This window comes from Heterodontus francisci, chromosome 6, assembly GCF_036365525.1.
Source record: "Heterodontus francisci isolate sHetFra1 chromosome 6, sHetFra1.hap1, whole genome shotgun sequence".
Taxonomy (NCBI): domain Eukaryota; kingdom Metazoa; phylum Chordata; class Chondrichthyes; order Heterodontiformes; family Heterodontidae; genus Heterodontus; species Heterodontus francisci.
This window is the reverse complement of record NC_090376.1, coordinates 64,299,969-64,322,664: the sequence shown is the minus strand read 5'-3', so window position 1 is coordinate 64,322,664 and position 22,696 is coordinate 64,299,969. Positions and strand designations below refer to the sequence as shown.

At 44.0% G+C, this 22,696-nt stretch overlaps 1 protein-coding gene across 3 annotated transcripts in view; it reads left to right on the top strand.

The window, feature by feature from the left end:
- LOC137370974 (augurin-like) overlaps positions 1–22,696 on the top strand; it is a 126,661-nt gene that overhangs the window by 82,081 nt on the left and 21,884 nt on the right. For all 3 annotated transcript variants that reach the window (XM_068032871.1, XM_068032870.1, XM_068032872.1), the window contains 2 exons: positions 16,761–16,881; positions 21,081–21,128. In XM_068032871.1, the coding sequence (XP_067888972.1) occupies positions 16,812–16,881; positions 21,081–21,128 (118 nt within the window). In that variant the 5' untranslated portion in view covers positions 16,761–16,811. The remainder of the gene's footprint in view (positions 1–16,760; positions 16,882–21,080; positions 21,129–22,696) is intronic.

Here is a 22,696-nt window from a genome sequence, read left to right as displayed (position 1 = left end):
AACTCACCACTGTGCTTCCACCAACTTGACCTAAGCACAAGAAGTCAAAAACACCTCAGCAGCAGCTTGTTGAGTGGCCCTTTAAATAGCCCCAGAAGAGGGTTCATCTTGCTTGATAAGGCTTTTGTTTCAGGAATGAATAAGGAAGGTGTTCCCTGCACATTCGTTAACCAATTTTACTGTTTGTGTGCAGCATTAGCCAATTATGATCTTGGCCTTTCAACCTCTTCGGGCACATGCAGGGGTTGCACCTCCATACAACACTCCAGTTGCCTCACGCCATGCCTGTGCTGCAAACATGAAGGCATGTCTGCTTATGACACAATTGAATTTTGCGTCCTCTACCTCTTTAAGGATATACAGTAATCTATGATTCAGATAATCTCAATTTAGTGGTATATTTAACAGAATACACAATAAAACCAATCTACTTCGTTCTGGGATTTGTGCAATTTTAAATTGGCCATGTGATTTTCGTGAATTTAGTCAATGCTGTGAACTGGATACAGCAAAGGCTGTTGGTTCTGACAACATCCTGGCTGTAGTGCTGAAGCCTTGTGCTCCAGAACTAGCCACATACCTAACCAAGCTGTTCCAGTACAGGTACAATACTGACATCTACCTGACAATGTGTAAAATTGCCCAGGTTTGTTCTGTCCACAAAGAAAGGACAAATCCGATCCAGCCGATTACCATCCCATCAGTCTACTCTCAATCATCAAAAAAGTGATGGTATCGTCAACTGTGCTATGAAGCAGCAGTTACTCAGCAACAACCTGTTCACCGATGCTCAGTTTGGGTTCCACCAGGCCCACTTGGCTCCAGACCTCATTACAGCTTTGGTCCAAACATGGACAAAAAATCTGTATTGCAGAGGTGAGGTGTGAGTGGCTTCCCTTGACATCAAGGCAGCATTTGACTGAATGCAGTTTCAAGGAGCCCGAGCAAAATTGAAGTCAATGGGAATTGGGGGCAAGGTGTTCACTGGCTGGAGTCATACCTAGCACAAAGGAAGATGGTTGTGGTTGTTGGAGGTCAATCATCTCAATCCCAGAATATTACTGCAGGAGTTCCTCAGGGCAGTACCCTAGGCCCAACCACCTTCAGCTGTTTCATCAATGACCTTCCCTCTATCATGAGGTCAGAAGTGGGGATGTTCGGCCATGATTGCACAGTGTTCAGTTTAATTTGCAACTCCTCAGATAATGAAGCAGTCTGTGCCTGCATGCAGCAAGACTGGGACAACATTATGGCTTGAACTGTTAAGTGGCCAGTAACATCTGTACCATACAAGTGCCAGGCAATGACCATCTCCAACATGAGAGAATCTAAACATCTCCTCTTGACATTCACCAGGATTACCATCACTGAATCCTCCACTATCAACCTTCTGGGGATTACCATTGACCCTAAACAGAACTGGACAAGCCACCTAAATACTGTGGTTACAAGATCAGGTCAGAGGCTAGGAATCCTGCAGCGAGTAACGCACCTCCTGACTCCCCAAAGCCTGTCCACCATCTACAAGGCACAAGAGTGTGATGGAATACTCTCCATTTGCCTGGATGGGTGCAGCTACAACAACACTCAAGAAGCTCAAAACCATCCAGGACAAAGCAGCTCGCTTGATTGACAGACATCCACCATCTTAAGCATTCACTCCCTCCACCACCTGGGCACCGTGGCTGCAGTGTGTACCATCTACAAGATGCACTGCAGCAGCTCGCCAAGGCTCCTTTCACATCATCGTCCAAACCCGCAACCTTTATCAGCTGGAGGAACGAGAGCAACAGATACTTGGGAACACCATCACCTGCAAGTAACCCTCCAAGTTACGCACCATCCTGACATGGAAATTTTTTGCCGTTCCTTCTCTGTTGCTGGGTCAAAATCCTGGAACTCCCTCCCTAACGGCACTATGGATGTACCTACACCACAAGGACTGCAGTGGTTCAAGAGGGAGACTCACCATCACCTTCAAGGGCAGTTAGAGATAGGCAATTAATGCTGGCCTTGCCAGTAATACCCACATTCCATGAACGAATAAATGAAAAAATTTAAAAAGGAACAGCTCATTCATTGCAAAGTGCAAGACAGAATCAGACAGATTGAAGATTTTAAAAAGTTTAACACATGCTCATCTCACTGTTGTGCTCAGAAGAAATCAAATACTGGATATGTTTTGCTTCTTAATACAATAGAAAAAGTTATACTGTCACCATTGAAAATGGAAATGCAGTGCTGGCTGGAATTCTTACTTCCCTGATTCAGTGCCGAGTGCTCGAAAGAAACAATGGCAGTATTTTCCTAGCCTGGTGGAGGCGGGCTCCGGAGTGTGCTTGGTGGGAAAGTCCAGGAAAATGACATCAATTCAGGATCCCAATGGGATCCCACCCTCTTCCAACTTTCCCTGGACAGGTTGCGGGTCCAGCGGGGCATCCTGTAGGTCTGGCAGGAAAGCAATTAGAGCCTTTTTAAGCATAGAATTCTTCTTTTGCAACTGCACATGGGTTGCATGCTGTGTCTGCAACTCAGCAGGTTGGAGAAGGCGAGTGCACAGAGGAAACTCATCATAGAGTGAAACTGACCTGATATGAGCAGCATAAAGTGTGAAACCGGTAAGCCTGTAGTCGACTACAGTGAAAGGCTACAGAAGCAGTTCTTTCAGCCTAATATCACTGATCTTGTTGGGGACAGCAATTTTGCGCAACTTGTATCAATTGCCTTGGATGCTACTGAGGGCACTTGCATGGTATTGCCTATGAGACTTCCCTGTGACATGGGGCCAAATTTTCCCATGGGCTTCGGGATCCTGACTTTGGGACTAAATGGGAGTCCCGAGCCCGCACTTGCCGGCAGTGAAAACACGTCTCAATCTTCCTGGAAGCGCTCTCCAAATTGGCTGTCTCTGCACTCATGTCCTATTAAGGTTGATGGGCGGGCCCCTGATGCTGCAGGCCCAGTCAGAGGGCTGGCAGCTCTAGATCCTCAGCAGCCCTATCCAGACAGGTTGGGGACCACCAGGGCGCCTCAACATGGAAGTGCCTTTGGAGGTGTTCCGGTAAGTAAAAAATTCGTAGGGACAAAGGTGGTCGTCCCCTTGGAGAAGAGAGGGAACTTCTCCAGAGTAATCATTTGGGTTGTGGGTGCAGCCTTTCCTGCCCATGGCCCCGTCATTGGGACATGGAGGCTCCAGCTCCAATGGCCCCCTGGCCTACTGCAGGGAGGCCACCTCCACTGAGCTGGTGGACTCCGCACGCCACAAGGGGCCAAACCGCCTGCCGCAAAATCATCTCTAATTGGGGCCTTAACTATGTAAATTGGCTGCCAGCCATTGTGCAGTGGGCAGTCGATCTGCTTCCCAGGCCTCCGCTAGGAATGTTCCCTCCTACTTTCTCAGCCCCTCCACCTCCAAGCTCACCACCATGGGACCGGGAAAATTCAGTCCATGGTGTCTACATATTCTAACGTTTGTTGGACCTCTGAGGATGAGGTGCAGCTTCCTCAGGCTCGGCAGCCACAGAGATAGGGGCATATACTCCAGCAGCAGCAGTTGCAGGGAACAGAGGGGATGGACAAAGAGGTGCACCTCGAAGGAAGCAATGCCCTCAATGCAGGGTGTACAGGCTAAATGTCAGCTTCCTTGACCTCTCTGAAAAGCAGTCTCCAAAATCTCAGGCTCTCGCACCATTCTGTAGCCTTTGGAAGAAGATTTCCGTCCAGTAGGAGCAGGTGGCTGCTCACTGCCCATGACTGTTAAGATGACCACAGCCCTCAGTTTTTTCATGTCCAGGTCCTTCCAGGAATCAGGTACTGACATAGGTAAGATCTGGCAATCTGCAGCCACAACTGCATCTGCCTTGTTTGCGAGTACTTCCAACTACATTAAATGGAGTTGGATGAGGCCAGACAAACCTAGAGGCTGTTGGCTTCGCTTCCTTCGTGGGATTTCCACAGGTCTGGGGGGGTGGTGGTCATAGACTGCACCCATGTGGCAATGAAAGTGTCATCAGAACAGCCAGATATATATGTCAATCAGAAGGGCTTCTACTCCCTTAATGTACACCTGGTATGTGACCACCTCAGCAGGATAATGCCAAGATAATGACTATGACTCTATGTCTCTAAGTGTGTGCCAAGTATCCAGGAAGTTGTGATTTGTTCATCCTTTGCCAGTGTGAAGTTTCACAACTCTTCCATCCAGCTGATAGCCTCAGCCGTTTGCTCCTGGGGACTAAGGGTACCCACTCAAGACCAGGCTAAGGACTCTAATGAGGAATCCCACCACGGCGGCACAGGAGAGGTACAACAGGAGCCATATTACTACCAAGGCCACAATAGAGTAAACTATTGTCTTGCTCAAAATGAAGTTCCGCTGCCTTGACCAATCTAGAGGCATCTTTCTATTTTCTGCAGCAAGGGTCTCCTAGATTGTAGTAGTCTACCATGCCCTGCACAATATGACACTGCAGAGAGAACTGGAGCTGGCACCAGAGAAAGGTGGAGTGCGCCTGGCATCTGAGGAGGAAGAGAAGGGGAAGGATGAGGAGGAGTAGAATCATCCTGAAGTGCTTGGTGCTTACAACCGCAGACCTGCCTGCCATAGAAGCCCATGACGTCCTCATGAAGGCACTTGCAGCATTGAAAGCTTCCCATCACACCCCCTGTTCAACCTGCGCCCAGCACCAACCCCCACCACTGCCCTCTACCCCATCACCAGCAAACCTCCTCCCTACAATGATTAGTTCACATAAACTCATTTTCATTTAAATAAAGAGCATCAATGGAACACGAACAATGTAATAAGCACCCAAGTGATTCCCTTTGTGAACTAAGACCTTTTCCTCACATGTCTTCTATTACTTCTTCATGGTGCTACCCCTGTGATTTCAGTAGAGCCAGAAAGCAGGTTGCATGTTCCCCTGCTCTGACACATGAGATGCCTGTGGCGGACGTCCTCTGGGTTTTGAGACCTGTGAGGGCCCCATCAAAGACTGCCCTACCTGCATCTGTGCAGAGGCGGACTCAGTCAACAGGGCGGGAGGCAGTATGTGCGGCTCAGTCAGAGGGATGGGGGCAAGATGTAGTGGGGGCGCCTTGAGAACAGCTCCCATTGCCATCAGTGCTTTCTCCACCTTCCTTCCCACTTGGCTGCTTGTGATTGTTCAGCCACCAAGACGATGCTTTTATGGCTGACAGCCATAGTGTTCAGGCCACTGGTGTGGGTCAGCATGCACTCGGTTGCCTGCCACGTCTGACTCTCCATGAGGTTGGCCACTCTTCAAATGGAGGTGGTCATCAGTGCCTGGGATATCGTGGCAATTATGCTGGAGAAGGACTCCTCCATTTTCTGTGAAAGGATGCACACTGCTTCTGGAAACTCTGACAGATGCACAAACATTTCTCTTTGCTGCTCCACAAGTATTTCTTTAGTGTATGATCCCCGAGACTCAATATTTGTGTCCAGCTGAGCAGAGTGTGAAGTGTCCTGCACCCTCCGGTGACAACTCTCCACTGCTATCCCTGTCTCCAACATCTGCTCCTGCTCACGTGTGACGTGCTCCTCACCATGTGCCACTATCTATCTGAGAAGCTGGACCCACACAGGTGTGTGTATTTGCGCTGGTGGAGGGTGTGCAGGAGTCATGTAATGGTACATCCTCAGAGTGCTGATCCTCCTCTGAGGACTTCTCGGGCTCCTCCCTCATCTCCGCTGCTGAAACTTGCAATGCCCCTGTGGGAGATGAAAGGCTTGAGTTACTGCTGAACGTAAATGACATAAGTTTCCAAGTTAGCATACTGCAGATCATTACAGTTAATGTATTGGTGACATCAATTCAACATGAGTGACAGTTACATGCCAAATGGTAGTGCTTCATTTCATGCTGTCACCTGGGGCTGAACTTTACCAGCCCTTTGGCAACAGGCTTGGTGGCGGGCAGGCTGGTAAAATGATGTGGGAAGCCATCAGAGGGCATGCCTGATGTATTCCCACCATCATGGTATTTTGCCAACGGGGGAAAGGCGGTAGATGAGCTGTCCACTCTGAGCCTATTTGAGCAACTTAAGTGACCAATTAAGGGCACTTACTGCCTCCGCAGACATTTTGCCCACGTTGGGGGGTTGCCACCACATGGGGAGACAGTTCAGTGAAACCTGGTGGCCTCCCAGCAGGCTCTGGTGGAGGGGGGTCTCTTTATTGGGCACTATGTGGTCCATGGAGGGACCCCCTGGCAGTAATGGCAGCCTGCGCAGCAACAACTGCCCTCAGCGACACTAACCCCCGCCACCCCCCCACCCACTCACCGATCGCTGGGGACTTCCTGCATGGCCCTAGCAACCCCCAAGTCATTGAGGCACCCTCTCCTCGCAGCTGCAGCCTCAGCAATGGCCATTGCTAGTGGTGGTGGTTTTGAGGCTGCTGAGCTGCTGGCGCTCTGATTGGATCCCTCTGGAAAGATGTCTCTCTGGGTCCTGCTGCCTGCCTAAGCAGGGTCACCTCCCGATTTCAGCTCTGGTGTCAGGACCTCAACGATTGTGGCAAAATTCTGGCCCAGATCTCTGGGCCATCCCCATCTCTTCATCACCAATGTGTACTGGTGTCATGCTGTCATTCTTCAGAGCTTCCTCTTCCATCTAAGTCAGGATGACCATGGCTCCAACTCCACCCCTAGTTCTCTGCCTTCTCCTGGAGTTGTGGGCTCACTTCCCCTGCAATGCAAACAGGCAGAGAGTTAGGGGTGTGAGGGATTAAGTGGTTGCTCAGGGTGGAAGATAGACATTTGGGGAGGGTGGCTGTGAGCAGTGGGAGCGAGAGGGAAATGGGTTGAGAGTGAGAGTGAGTGATGCCTGTTGAAATAAAGATTTGAAGAAGAAGCTGGAGAGAAAGGATGAGTCAGCAAGGTGTGTCAGACAGAAGAGAATACTCAGGAGGTGAGAGACTGTGGCTGCCAGCTGAGAGTTGCAGATACTCATTTTGCTGGACCATGAGGTCATTGAACCTTTCTCAGCAGAGGGTGCAGGTCCTAGGCACCAAATCTCAGCTACTGACAGCCTGGGCAACTTGAAGCCGTGCCTTCTTGGTGTGGCTGGCTGGTCTCTTCCTGCTGTCTCAGGGAAGAGGACTTCTCTCCATGCCCTTGCTGCCACAATCATCACCTCCAGGGATGAGTCTGTGAACCGGGGTGGGAGAGTAGCCTTTCCATGTTTTCCATCCATGCTGCAGCTCTTTCCTCCCTCACACTGGATCTTTTCCTGCAAACGTTGCTGCCATTGTGAGTCTGCCAGGGTCCCTGTAAATAGAGATCCTTCATTGCTGTTTTAAGTGCGTCATCCCGCCTGCCCTCTCTGATTGGTTGGGGAACCTGGAGGTGGGTTGATAATTAGTTTGCTCTGAGAAAGAGCAACGACAAGGCACGCAAATCAATGCGTCAGGTTCCTGACCCAAAAATGGTCCTGTCATTCAGGCATGGACTAAGGTGAGAAGGTTCCACCCAATAAGTTTATCCACATTTATTCAAGTAGCAATTTGTGATTTCTGCATTTCATTGCAAATGAGTATTCAATACTAAGAATTTCTAACTGGAAGTTTCTTGTATGTAGTTCGGACCAGGGTAACAACAAACAGGAGCAGCAGGATATCACTAATGCAGAACCAGTAGGACTGCATGTGGTACTGGACAGTAAAGTTCCATTTTATATAATCTATTTAACAACAGAGATTGTTAAGGTCTCATTTAAATTGAGAACGGGGACAAGAATTTGAAGTATATAACGATCAAAATATTGTTGAATTTTTGTATTTTGATTTTTTGTTTGGAGTGAGTGCGGCTACAGTTTTTGGTTTTTATTTATATTCCCCAGACCCTTGACTGTGCTGACTTTGCCTTGCTCAATAGCTGTGACATAACTCTCCATCAGGTTCTGAGCTGGGTTCATTACTTTTATAAAGTGTTGGATGAGAGGAACTAACATTTTCAAATGATGGCCTAGATTAATTACTTGACAGTCATGGTTTGATTTGGAAATCTGCATTTCTTTCCAAAGTACAAAAAAAAATCTTTGTTGTACTAGTAACACTAACCTCTCAGTAAAATGTGATGATATATTAACAGATTAATAATTAAAAATTTGAATGTACATTATTCAGGCATCTGAATCCTGATGTGTGCAATGTGATCAAAAGATGTTTTAAAGATATGTTTTAATGCTACACCACCTTATGCTAAATATGGCCCATTAGTGGCTAATTTCTTGACTTAAATGGTCAGTAGATAATATGCAGTGTGAGCCTGAGTTTCTGATGTACACTATCATTAGGCAAGGCTCTGCACTGACACGTAGAACTGGAAAATTATCTCTTGCATATCCTTGAGTACTGGCCAAAAAACATTTTAATTCAGCTCTTTACTGAAGAGTGATAAACCTTGGAGAAGTGGGCTTATCAATTCATGACCAGTTCAAAGTGGTCTGGATAATGTCTTCACAACTGCTTAATATCTATTGTGTTTGAGAGAGGGAGACTTTTTCAGGAGGGGAATGGAATGTCTTTAATGCGACTGGTTTAAAACATATATTAGCAGCTTTCCAAAGCTAAAAGCCATATCGAAATACAGCTTACGATCTATTGCCAGAGGTTCTGCAGAACTAAGTCTGCCCTGGTCAAGTTCACCAACATCCTTTACAATTTTGACATAGGTGTGCTATTTCCTTCACCCTCGACCTTTCAAATCTGTTGCACACTGCTTCCTCCTCCTCTTTCAATTATCCTCTGTGGCACTGTCTACTTGATTCTATTCATACCTATCCCACTAAAGCTAGCACACCTCCTGTAAAGGCTTCTCCTGTGCCCAAGTGGTCATCCTGGATTTGCCCCAATGATTCATCCTTGGCCATTGCTTTTCTTCATCTGCATTACTGCTATTTGGCAATATCATGGGCATGACATCAGCTTTCATGTGTATTTTGGTGACATGCAGTTCCACCTCTCTGCCAGTACCCTTGACTCCTTCACCACACTGTTGCTTTCTAAAGACGTTGCCAACATTAAGTCCTGGATAAGAGAGAACTTCTTTCAACTCACCATTGTCAAGACTAAAAGCATCCTGTTTGAATCCTGCCAAATGTTTCTTAACCACTGACCCAAACCTCTCCCTGACAACTTGCTCAAGCTAAGCCAGATAATGTGCAGCCTCAACATGTTGTTTGACCCTGAGTCACTCTTCAAACCCCATATCATTTCCACCTCTGCAACTTCACCAGCCTCTGCCGTCGTCTCATGCGCACAAGCAATGCAAAGTTCATCCATACTTTACTCATCACCAAGCTCAATGTTCTTGCAGGTCTTACAATTCCCACCCTTCACATGGAAAATTGTTTAAAACTTTTCAACTAGCATCTTACCCCACCAAAAAAACTTCATGACACTCCATTACATAGTCTGTTTTGGGATACAAAGCCTTTGTCCCTGTGCCAGGAATGAGTCTTTTGCTTATAGATTCATTAGAGGAATTAGACAACACATACTGCAAAGTAAAGGTTGCAACTCTCTGTGGAAGATCTCATGTTACTGTCACTGAGCTCTGTAGTAGGGTGTTCAGTCCTTGAATTCCTAACTTTGCATTCCAATATTCGAGTTTATCCTTTGGCCATACCAGTCCTGTGTTCTGTGAACTCATCCCAGTTTATATTAACTTCCATTAGTTCAGCATTTCAGAGACTTGCTGTCGCTATGGTACCAGTGGGTGAGATCCATGGTCTTCATGATGGGCTTAAAACATAGCATAAACTGCCCGGCTGATTGCATTTAGAGGAAAGGTAAAAGCAACTCTGGAAACAGTTGTAGGACAGATTTATCTATCAAAAAGTCAGAACAACAAAAAGAACAGACAACTGTTTTTATGACTCCAGTTTGTACCAGCCAAGGAGGGGCCTTGAGGGTCTAGGCTGGATTGAGTATGTTCCAGAGGTCCTGCAAGTGCAGTTTCCTGAATGAGCTGTCTGTTTGCTGCAACTGAAGTCTTTAACCAAAAATGGATTCCTTAATACAACTTTTCTCACCAGTGCTCCTAACAGTTTGCAATGGTTTGCAGTGCCTAGCTGCTGAAATGAGATTCTCACTTATTAAGACATTCTATAAGATAATTGTGCAATCCACAACTGATGATCAAACCATATGACATTTGCACCATTTAAGTGGATTGCTAACTAAACTTTAAAGGACAGTTATTGCAGGTGTGTCCGAATTGAGGGGTTTTTTTGCGTCACCACTAACAATTGCATTTTCTGAAATCACAATTTCAATTGTATTCATTCCTACAATGTTAGTGGCAATTCATTTAAACAACGACATTTTTTTTAGGTAAATATGAATGCACAGTAGCTCAGTGGTCAATAGTATCAATAACCTGTCTATGGTAGGAAGGGACAAGTGGCCGTGTAACCATTCCGCAAGTGTCCATTCCTACTAATATTCCAGTTTTTACAAAACTGTGGGTTCAGGATAAGCTGCATTTGAAATATACACTTTTAAGGTGCCCTTCAAAAGAGATTTTTCTTCAAAAGTTCCGAGAGGCTACCAAAGGCTGGTATTACCTGTTCTCTTTTTATTTTTCCTCACTTTTGAGAATCATGCAAATAACCTAATTGGAGCACCCTGTCAGCCTGAAAAACCTTCACCAGATAAATATAAATAAGGAAACCCATTCTGTAACTGTTATTGTGAGTCCTGCATAGTGTGTTGCCTCCCTGGTGCCAGGATAAAGGACATCAAAGAGAGGGTGCAGAATATTCTGCAGAGGGAAGGGAGTAAGCCAGAAGTTGTGGTAGATATCAATACCAATGAGATTGGGCAGGTATTGAGGTCCTATGGTCAGATTTTCAGGAGCTATGGAGGAAGTTACGAGTAGGACCTTAAAGATAGTAATCTCTGGATTACTGCCAGTGCTACACACTAGCAAGGGTAGAAATAGGAAGATAGAATGTGTGGCTTGAGCATGGTGCAGGAGGGAAGGCTTCAGATTCTTAGGGCATTGGGATGAATTCAGAGGCATGAGGCTCCTATTCAAAAGGGACAGTTTGCACCTCAACAGGACTGGAACAAATATCCTCACAGAGAGGTTCACTAGTGTGGTTGGGGAGGGTTTAACTTAAATTGGCAGGGGGATGGACACCAGCATATAGAAGTAGTAGAAAAGAGAAATAAGATGCACAAAGTGAAAGTTTTGGAGAATACTAGAGAAGGGAATAATACCCTATTAGATAGGAGCAGATAAGAAGAACTGCGAGGAATACAAAGAAAGGTTTACAATGCATGTATGTAAATGCACAAAGTGGGATGAATAAGGTTGGTGAGTTTTGCGAACATACGATTTGGAGCAGGAGAAGGCCATTCGGCCTCTCGGGCCTGCTCCGCCATTTGATAAGATCATGGCTGATCTGATCACAAGCACAAATAGCTATGTGAGAATATGATGTAATGGCAATAATGGAAACTTGGCTTAAAATGGTGAGGACTGGGTGCTTAATATTGAAAGATACTAAGTGTTCAGAAAAGATAGGGAAGGAAAAAAGAGAGGTGGGGTGGCAGTACTGATTAGGGAAGGCATTGCGGTGTTGGAAAGAATAGATGTCGTTGAGGGGGCAAGGAGAGAATCTATTTGGTTCAAGTTGAGAAGTCAAAAGGGGATGATCACTCTACTGGGGCTAATGTAAAGGCCTCCAAATAGTTAGAAAGTGAGGAGAAAATCTGCAGGGAAATCACAGAGATGTGCAAGAACAGAGTGGTGATATTGGGGGACTTTAATTACCCAAATATCGATGGGGATGGTATTAGAGTAAAGGGTAAGGAGGGGGAGGGATTTCTGCAATGCATTCAGGAGAACGTCCTTGACCAATATGCTCGCGGTCCAACTAGGAAGGAGGCATTGCTAGATCTGGTGCTGAGCAATGACTTGGGCCAAATGGACCACGTGTCTGGGGGGGAACACTTGGGTAAGAGTGATCATTGTATCATAAGATTTAGATTGATAGTGGAGAAGAGCAAGGAATAATCTAAAGTAGAATGTCTAAATTGGAAAAGGGCTAATTTCAATGGAATGAGAAGAGACCTATCCAGGTTAAATGGAACCAAAGACTGACAGGACAATCTGTAACGGAACAATGGGTTATATTTAAGGAGGAGATGTTTCAGGTACAGGCTTGGTACATTCCAACAAGGGCAAAAGGTAGGGGGGAACCAAAGCCAGGGCTCCTTGGATGACAAGGGAGATAGAGAATATGATGAAACAAAAAAAGAGGGTGCATGATGCATGTCAGGTGAATTCTTCAAGTGAGAACGGGGGTCAAATACATTCAGTTAATAGGGGAAGTGAGGAGAAAAATAAAAATGGCAAAGAGAGAATATGAGAATAGAATGGCAATCAAATTAAAAGGGAACCCAAAAATCTTCTACCGGTATGTAAATAGTAAGTGAGTAGTAAGAGGTGGGGTGGCTTCTATTAGGGACAAAGAGGGTGATAAATGCTTAAAGGTGTAAGGCAAGGGTAGAATACTTAATAAGTACTTTGTTTCGATGTTTACTAAGGAAGATGTTGCTGACAAATATCGGTAGAAACAGAGATGGTAGAGATAATGGATGGGGTAAAAATTGAGAAAGGCTATCTATGCTTAGGGTAGATAAGTCGCCTGATCAGGCTTGCATCCAAGGCTACTGAAGGAAGTGGGGTGGAGATAGTAGAAGGGCTTGCCATTATCTTCCAGTCTTCCCTCGATATGGGGGTGGTGCCAGAAGATTGGAGAGTAGCAATTGTGACACCCTTATTCAAGAAAGGGTGTAAGGACAGTCCTAGTAATTACAGGCCAGTCAGTTTAACATCAGTGGTGGATAAGGTTTTAGAAACAATAATCAAGGAAAAGGTCAACAGGCACTTGGAGAGGTTTGATCTAATTAAGGATAGCCAGCATGGATTTGAAAGACAGATCGTGCTTGACTAATCTAATTGAATTTTTTGATGAAGTAACAGAGAACGTTGGTGAAGGGAATGCAATGGATGTTGTCTATTTAGATTTTAAGAAAGCATTTGACAAAGTACCACATAAAAGGCTGGTTAATAAAATTGAGGCTCATGAAATAGGAGAGTCAGTGTCAGTGGATAAAAAATTGGCTTAAGGACAGAAAACAGCGAGGTGTGGTAAATAGTTATTTTTCAAACTGGAGGGTGGTAGAGAGTGGTGTTCCCTAAGGATCAGTGCTAGGACCACTGCTTTTTTGATATATATAAATGACTTGGATATTGGAATAGAGAGAAACATTTCAAAATTTGCTGATGATAGCAAATTTGAAGGAGTGGCAAACAGTAAGGATGATACAAATTGACTGCAGTGGGACATACACTAGCAGAATGGGAAGACAAGTGGCAAATGGAATTTAATACAGAGAAGTGTGAGGTAATGCATTTTGGCAGAATGAAGGGGGAGCAGCCATATAGACTTAATGGCACACTTCTAAAGAGTGTGCAGGGACAGAGGGACCTACAGGGTCATGTGCATAGATCTTTAAAGGTGGTATGACATATTGAGAGAGTAGCTAGCAAAGCATATGGGATTTTGGGCTCCATAAATAGAAGTATTGAGTAGAAAAGCAGGGATGTTATGCTGAACCTTTATAAAGTTCTGGTTGGACCACAATTAGGATATTGCATCCAGTTTTGGTCACCACACTTTAGGAAAGATATGAGGGTACTTGAAAAGGTGCAGAGGCGATTTATCAGAATGGTTCCAGGGATGAGGGATTTTAGCTACAAGGTTAGGTTGCAGAAGCTGAGATTGTTCTATTTGGAGTAAAGGAGATTGAGGGAAGATTTGATAGTGGTGTACAAGATTATGACAGGTTTGTATAAGGAAGACAAAGAAAAACTGTTCCCATTAGCTGATGGCACAAGGACTAGGGGACACAGATTGAAGGAATTGGGCAAGAGATGCAGGGGGGGATGTGAGGAAGAACTTTTTTACACATGAGTAATAATGACCTGGAACTCAATGCCTAAAAGGTGATGGAAGCAGAGACAATGAATGATTGCAAAAGGAAATTGGATGAGTGCTTGAAGGAAATAAACTTGCAGGGATATGGGGATAATGTGGGGGAATGGGACAGATTGAATTGCTCTACGTAGAGCCAAAATAGACTTGATGGGCCACATGGCTTCCTTCTGTAATAAAAACAAGAAATGCTGGAACCACTCAGCAGGTCTGGCAGCATCTGTGGAAAGAGAAGCAGAGTTAACGTTTCGGGTCAGTGACCCTTCTTCGGAACTAGCAAATATTAGAAATGTCAAAGGTTATAAGCAAGTGAGCCGGGGGTGGGGCAAGAGATAACAAAGGAGAAGGTGTAGATTGGACAAGGCCACATAGCTGACCAAGAGGTCATGGAGCAAAGGCAAACAATATGTTAATGGTGTGTTGAAAGACAAAGCATTAGCACAGAATAGGGTGTTAACGAACTGAAGATTGAACAGCAGCAAGTACAAACATGAAAAAAAACAGTGGGTAAGCAAACTGAACAAACTACAATGAAATGAAATAAACAAAAGAAAAAGAATTGTAAAAAATGTAAAAAAGAAAAAATAACTAAAAATAAAAGTAAAATGGGGGGCCCGTCATGCTCTGAAATTATTGAACTCAATGTTCAATCCGGCAGGCTGTAGTGTGCCTAATCGGAAAATGAGATGCTGTTCCTCGAGCTTGCGTTGATGTTCAGTGGAACACTGCAGCAAGCCCAGGATAGAGATGTGAGCATGAGAGCAGGGGGGAGTGTTGAAATGGCAAGCAACCAGAAGCTCAGGGTCCTGCTTGCGGACTGAGCAGAGGTGTTCCGCAAAGCGGCCTCCCAGTCAGCGCTTGGTCTCCCCAATGTAGAGGAGACCACATTGTGAGCAGCGAATACAGTATACTACATTGAAAGAAGTACAAGTAAATCGCTGCTTCACCTGAAAGGAGTGTTTGGGGCCTGGGATAGTGAGGAGAGCGGAGGTAAATGGGCAGGCATTACACCTCCTGCGATTGCAGGGGAAGGTGCCATGGGACGGGGACAAGGTGGTGGGGGTAATGGAGGAGTGGACCAGGGTGTCGCGGAGGGAACGATCCCTTCGGAATGCTGACAAGGGAAGGGAAGATGCGTTTGGTAGTGGCATCACGTTGGAGGTGGCGGAAATGGCGAAGGATGATCCTTTGGATATGGAGGCTGGTGGGGTGGAAAGTGAGGACAAGGGGAACCCTGTCACGGTTCTGGGAGGGAGGGGAAGGGGTGAGGGTAGAGGTGCGGGAAATGGGCCGGACATGGTTGAGGGCCCTGTCACCAACAGTGGGGGGGAATCCTCAGTTGAGGAAAAAGGAGGTCATATCAGAAGCACCGTCATGGAAGGTGGCATCATCAGAGCAGATGCGTTGGAGACGGAGAAACTGGGAGAATGGAATGGAGTCCTTACAGGAGGTAGGGTGTGATGAAGTGTAGTCCAGATAGCTGTGGGAGTCGGTGGGCTTATAATGGATATTAGTAGACAACCTATCCCTCGAGATGGAGTCAGAAGTCGAGGAAGGGAAGGGAAGTGTCAGAGATGGACCATGTAAAGGTGAGAGAAGAGTGGAAATTGGAAGCAAAGTTGATAAAGTTTTCCAGTTCAGGGCAGGAGCAAGAAACGGCACCAATACAGTCATCAATGTACCGGAAAAAGAGTTGGGGGAGGGGGCCTGAGTAGGACTGGAACAAAGAATGCTCGACATATCCCACAAAAAGACAGGCATAACTAGGACCCATGCGGGTACCCATAGCAACACCTTTTACTTGAAGGAAGTGAGCGGAGTTGAAGGAGAAGTTGTTCAATGTGGGAACAAGTTCAGCCAGGTGTAGGAGGGTGGTGGTGGATGGGCACTGGTTGGGCCTCTGTTCAAGGAAGAAGCGGAGAGCCCTTAAACTGTCCTGGTGGGGGATGGAGGTGTAGAGCGATTGGACATCCATAGTGAAGAGGAGGCGGTTGGGACCAGGAAACTGGAAATTGTCAAAATGACATAGGGCATCAGAAGAGTCACGGATGTAGGTGGGAAGAGACTGGACCAGCGGAGAAAAGATAGAGTGAAGATAGGAAGAAATAAGTTCAGTGGGGCAGGAGCAGGCTGACACGATGGGTCTGCCGGGACAGTCCTGTTTGTGGCCTCCTTCTGTGCTGTAAATGACTTTATGACTCCATTTGGCTCTTTCCAGTTCATCTATCTAGTTTCAAACAACTTGATTAATTGTCTCCCAATGTTTCTGCCTCCACATCATTCCTAAATATACCATATCCCAGTTTCAACCTATAGTCGTTTGCCTTACTGTCACGGTTTACCTTAAAGCAGTAGTTCAAGGTAAACCATAACATTGTTGCCTTGTATTGGCACAGATATCATTCACAGACAGTGCAGCAAGGGAATTTTGGCCCATAACATTTTAATAATCTTGGTTTAGAAGGAATATATTTATAGATCTATACCGAGGAAGTCAACAAACATTACATGGTTGTAAAAAATGTGTGTATTTCTTTAACTGTATTTTTCTCTATAGCATAGTTAAACCTGTTATGCCTAAAATGTGGGGTATGAAAGAACCTTTTCTGTTCGAGTTAAAGGTTATGTTAAGATTTATCACCGATATTGTTTGAACAGTTCTCTAGCCTAAGGCTAACTGGATCAGTATTTGCAGTGTCTTATTATTACTCTCTTCTCTTTAGCCATCTGAGTCTTCACAATAGTTCGACTGAGCAAACTCTCATCTGCAAGCAATGTCTCTTCAGCTACTCCGACTTTCTCTTGCGATTATTTGTGTGCTTCTGGTGACTTTCACATTCCCAGGTAGGCAAAAGAATTCCCAGGGAATTTCAAATTGTTAAGATACTTAATTTGTAAAATATCTTGCTTTTTGTTTAGCACAAAGATTTTTTCAAGAATTTGAAATGTATTTGTGCAGTATATCATATTTACATATTCCTGTAATGGAAAGAAGTAATCCATGCTGAAATTCTAGTTAATACTGTACAGAATATCTTCTACTCTTCATTTTGAGAGCTACACCATTATGTTTGAATCATTATTTAGTGTTTAGTTTGCTGATATATTTTGTATCAAATAGAATGAATGAAGGTGTTTGTAATAGCTCAATGCTCGTGGGTTCCAAAGCATTCCTGAAATCCAGCAAATTTTGGTGACATCTTACATCTTCAACACTTGACTGAGTGTTCAGTCTCACTTGCGTTGGGTTGGAAAGTTTGTGTCCTCACCATAAGCAAGACACCCTCTTGGAAGCACACATTCAAAAAAAACCTCATACATCTTCCATATAGGAGATTACTCAAAAATAAACTGTGCAGAGTTGAGTAGGTTCACTGTTGGCAGTACCAAATCTACATACAAGCCTTCGCTGTTTTTAAATACCTGGCAAATACGAGAGACTGGAGAGTAACTTTTTTCTTGAGCTATTTTTATTGACCTGCTTTCAATCCAAGTGCTTTGTGAGTATTTGAATATGAATAGAATGACATATCTTAAACATCCCTCTTGGGTGGGAATCCAAAATAACACTTCCCAAAATTTGTGGCTCAACATGTTTGTATTTATTTTGTGTTTATTTTTTCTGTCTTACATCACCCAAGCTGAAACCTTTTTACAATAACATTTTTAAGCTTTTTCTAGAAATATTGGCCAGAGAAAATCTTTATCAATAGAATTTCAATGTAGCTACTCACAAGCCTAGGGATTATTGGCAATATTAGCAGATATTAACACTCAACACATCTATGTAAAATTTTAACGTAGGTGTTAACCGATTTACATAGTAGTCGAGGGCTATTCTGTCACCAAAAGTAACTTCTATAGTGACTTCTTCCGCATGATGTTAACTATGTTAAAACAAGGTCGCATCACTTGAGAATTGCTTTGTCATAGGGAAGGATATTATCAAGATTGCTTGTACAAATCTCTTTTTGTCGTATTTTGCGAGTTTACACCCGCAGTAGAAAACATTAAGATTTCTTGTTTATGCAGAATTAAGGAAAGAGAAAATGTATGTTTTTTGGTTCCTAGGATGTACTTGGGTTAGGGAATCTGGGGTCATGTTGTTTGGGATTGATGTCCATCTTGTCTATCGATGAATTACTGTTGCTGCCTAATATTCTCTCCTATGCTTGTCTACATTCTCCTGGTAAGTGTACAAAGCTTTGATTCCTCAAATTCATGGATTAAAGGCTAAAGCTCTACAAAATCTCCACAATTAAACAATTTCTAAACTGCCAAGTACTTTGCAGGAAAGTATTCTGAGACCTCCCTGGACTTACTTCTGTTTTCTCTTACCTTTATTGGTAAAGGAGAGAGACTTTACTTTGCTTTTTTTTGCTGTTTTCTCTTTGTTTCCTGCATATTCCCTTTCAGCTTAGGTAGTAAAGATCTTTCTTTCCAACAATGATGGGTTTAATATTTTGTAAGTGTGGCTTTGCACAACAAGCCTGAGTCAAAGGAACATGCACATGCCAATTATTGCCATCATCAGTGTTTTGAGGGCTGAGTCTGCATGCTAATGCTTGCTGACAAAATCAGCACATCGCCCCCAACCACCACCTCAAAACTGCTTCTACTGTTATTAAAAGTGTCATCGCCCTTCGCATACTTTAGGTAGGAGTTCTAATGTGAATAGAAAGTTCTATCTACAGTATACAGTGGGCAGAATCAACTTTAGTAGCAGCAGGCCTCAAGTAGGAGCAATTTTGAGAGTGAAGAGAAAGAGAAAAGGGTAGAGGCAAGGAGTGGAGCTTTGGGATGGGGTGGATAAGCGCCAGCATAAAATGGAGAAGGAAGAGCCTTAATAGCTCAGTGAAAGGGGTAGAAGAGAACCTTCATTAACTGAGAAGAGGAGGAAGAATGCTTTCACTTACTGTGTTGAGGGGGAGAGAGCAACTGAACAACCTTGTAATTATATAGCATCTTTCACATCCTCAGCATGTTCCAAAGCATTTTAGTCAACTAATTACTTTTTTAATGTAGACAAATAGCAGCAAATAACCTGCTTGGTTGAGGGATAAATGTTTCACAGAGAGAATGCTTTGAATTGTGCCATGGCACTTTATACATCAACACAAACAGGGAAATAGGTCCTTGCTTTAATATCTCATCTGAAATACAGCACTTCCATCAATACAGCATACCCTTAGGGCTGCACTGGAGCATCAGCCTAGATTATATACTCAAGTCCTGGAATGGAGTTTGAACCCACAACCTTCTTACTGAGAGGTGAGGGTTCTATCAACTGAGCCAAACTGAACCCATCCACCATTAACTAAAGGGATGAAGGACGAATGCTGGCATTAATTGAAGGAGGTAGGGAAATCATAATAACTTGATCTGGGGAATGATGAGAAGAGTACGAGCAGAAATTGAGAGGTTAGGCAAGGAGAATGTATCTCAGAAATAGTGGAGAATTGAATGGGGTACAGTGCCTCAGTTAACAGGTTGGGGCATGGGGTTGGAAATGGGAGACTGACTGTTGACGTAATTTTTTGGGAAATGATCATCTATTTTTATTTTTTCTTTACAGTGGCATTTCAATTTTCAAAATTCAAGTACATTTTGAAAAGAAAAAGTCAGATGAGCAGTATGTCTACAGTACTCCTGACCAATATGCCAATTTTGCGGATTTTCCCTTTCTGCTTTCAGTTTCTTATTTTTTTCTCCTTCCATCCCAAGTGGGTGAATGCTTAAGGTACAAGCCTGTGTTACTTTTTCATGTGATACTCTTAATAATCAGGCTGTTCTTGAGCAGTAGCCACTTCATGTCCGTCAGCTTTTGCTGGGTTGGCATATGGAAAAAAGATTTGCTGAATTTGTGGGATCCTCAGAGACAGAATCAGAAATAGAAATCTGTAATGCTAGTGTTTGTCTTTTTATTGGTGCAACGTTGTGATAAGTAAATGGAGAGAGACATAGTTTAACAAGCTAGATGCATACTATTATTATATTCAGCAGTGGAAATTGGAGACTTTTTTTCCTGTTGGAGACATAGGGCTGAATTTTACCAGCCCCTTGATGCCATGGGTTGTGGCCAGGAGGCCCTTAAAATGCTAGTGGGAGCAGCCCACCTCGACCCACGATGCCAAGAAGGCCCTGCCAGATATTAGCAGTGGTGACGGCGAGGCCTCGGTGCGGTCCCCACCCACCCCTGCCGCTTGGCGGCGGGGCTTTCATTACAATATTAAAATGTGGATAATTAACATTCAAACGAACATACTTACCAACGGCGGCCATCCCACGCCAATTTATGGCTAACCGGACGCGACTCGCATGCCTTTGGAACCTTATTGGAGTTCCGAGGCGAGACACAGATGGGGAGGGGGGAGGAATAAAATTATCAGGGCGGGGAGCAGGGGAGCGGGGAAAACACTTATTATTGGTTGCAGGGATGGTGGGAAGGGGTTGAGTGTCAAAGAGAACAAATTTCGGGCGGGAAAGTTCAGAATATCAATGAAAGTTTTCCTGGGGTGGGGAAGGCAATTTATATATAGATTACCCATTGGGGGGTGGGAGACGGGATCTAAAGGTGAATTAAAATTTTATTTTTATTTTCCGGAGACCAGGACCTTTAAAAATTTAAATGTCACTGAAGGGCTTGAAGCCCTTTAACAACCGCCTGCACGGTGGCGCTGGGCGCTGTTGCTGGGGACGCAGCGGCTGCCCCCTCTATGTCATTGCGGGTGGCCACTCCATCCCCTCCATTTAAATGAGCTGCTGCACGTAATATCGCGGGGGCTTAGCGGTGGCACTTCCATGTCGGAAGGCTGCTGCTTTCAGAGCACGCTGCTGCGACGCGGGGCGCACTGGTAAAATTCAACCCACTGATACTGCTTGACAGTATCATTAGTGAATTAGAAATGGTGTGTATGTGTACATGTATGTGCTTTGACTGATCTTAGTTTAACAACTAATTATCTGCTGCATTGATCTTCATAAACTTCATTCCATTATTTTATCTATTCAAAAGGATCTTCAAAATTTATTACCTTTTTCAGATGGGTCAAATGGAAACAAACTGCGCAAGATGATTGAGAAAAGAAATGGTAAGGAAAATCATCTTTTTTTTTGCATGATTTATATAGGAGGCCAAAGAACAAACCATTTCTCAGATGTGACCATTGAAATCCCTGTGAAGGTACTGAGAGATTGAATGTTCTATTCACTGTCTGAGCTTGTGAGGAATGGCCATGTGGGAAAAGTATTAGAGCTATTCCTGAAATTAGCTTCATCATCATTGTGCGTGGGATGGAATACACCTGCGGTTGATAAGTCACCTATTGACCGGTTGGAAATCAGGTGCTGCTTGAAAGAGTTATAGATCTGCAGCCGCTTCAAGAGGTATGAATTGTGATTTACAGATTTGGAAGTAGCAAGCTACTTTTAAAAAACACAGGAAACATTCCAGTATCTTTTGGCCATAAATGATCCATGGAACTTGAGGATTTAAGTAAGAAGGGGAAAGTACCTTATAATCATAAGGGAACATTGAACACAATACAACCCTTCTCAATGGGTTATTTATCTTATTCTTCTCACAGAAGTCAATGATCACATTCTCTTCCTGATTTTCAATGTAAATATATAAATGAGATTTCTATGTCGCTTCCTTGGGTCCATCACAATACCTAGCTGGAAGTTCATGTATTCCATTGAATGCTGCATTGTAGTTATTGTACAATCTTAAAAAGCACAGAGCCCCCAAAAATGACATTTTTGATTTATCTAACCTGTTTATTGACCTCTTAATCTCTACCTCAGTTATCCAAAGTTCTACTGCCTGTACCCTGTCCTGTATGTCTGTTCTCCCTAGGCTTTGTGCGACCTACAATGGCATTTTGTCCTACAACGCACTGAATTTAAAATCCTCCATCATCTACAGATCTCTCCAATCTTGCATCCCTCCCTGTGCCCTCAAACCTCAGAATATGGCCTTCTATGCATTTTCCTCCTCTCTCTACTCCACAATTGGTGGCAGATCTTCTCACAACTTTGTGACCTCCCTAAACCCCTCCACCTCCTTTCTTGCCTTTAAAGGCCATCTCAAAAACTTATTTATTTTACAATGCTTTTTGTTGTCTCTTTTAACTCTCCCACAAAAGTTTTGACATTGGCTCATTTTCCTCCTCTGTTAAATGTTTGGTGGTTGCAGTGTTATTGTTCCTTTATGCACCTTTTTTCATTTAAGTTTGAATCCATGTTCTATTGATCATTTTGGAATCTAGTTCATTAATTGCCTTAAGATTTTAATAATCTCAATGTCACCTCTAAGCTATCTCTTTTTTCAAAGTGCACATCCCTTGTACCTTGAATGTTTCCTTAGTTCAGCTGCCCAATCCTATTTATTAACTTAATAGCCCTTATTGGTACCTCCTTAAAAGACAACATGTCCTCGCTGTTGTACAGTATCCAGAAGTGCACCTAATGCACAAAATGGGGGTGGAGCAGTGCATTTTGCAAGGTAAGTATTAATTTCTAGGATTATACATAAGAAAAGACTGGTTGGTACATCAAACCTGTTGCAAACAGTCCTGATACAGGAAAACATCAGCTTTTCCTCCCATTAGTAGTCATGTAATCACCTGAGAGAGGCAAAAAGAAATATTTTTTAAAA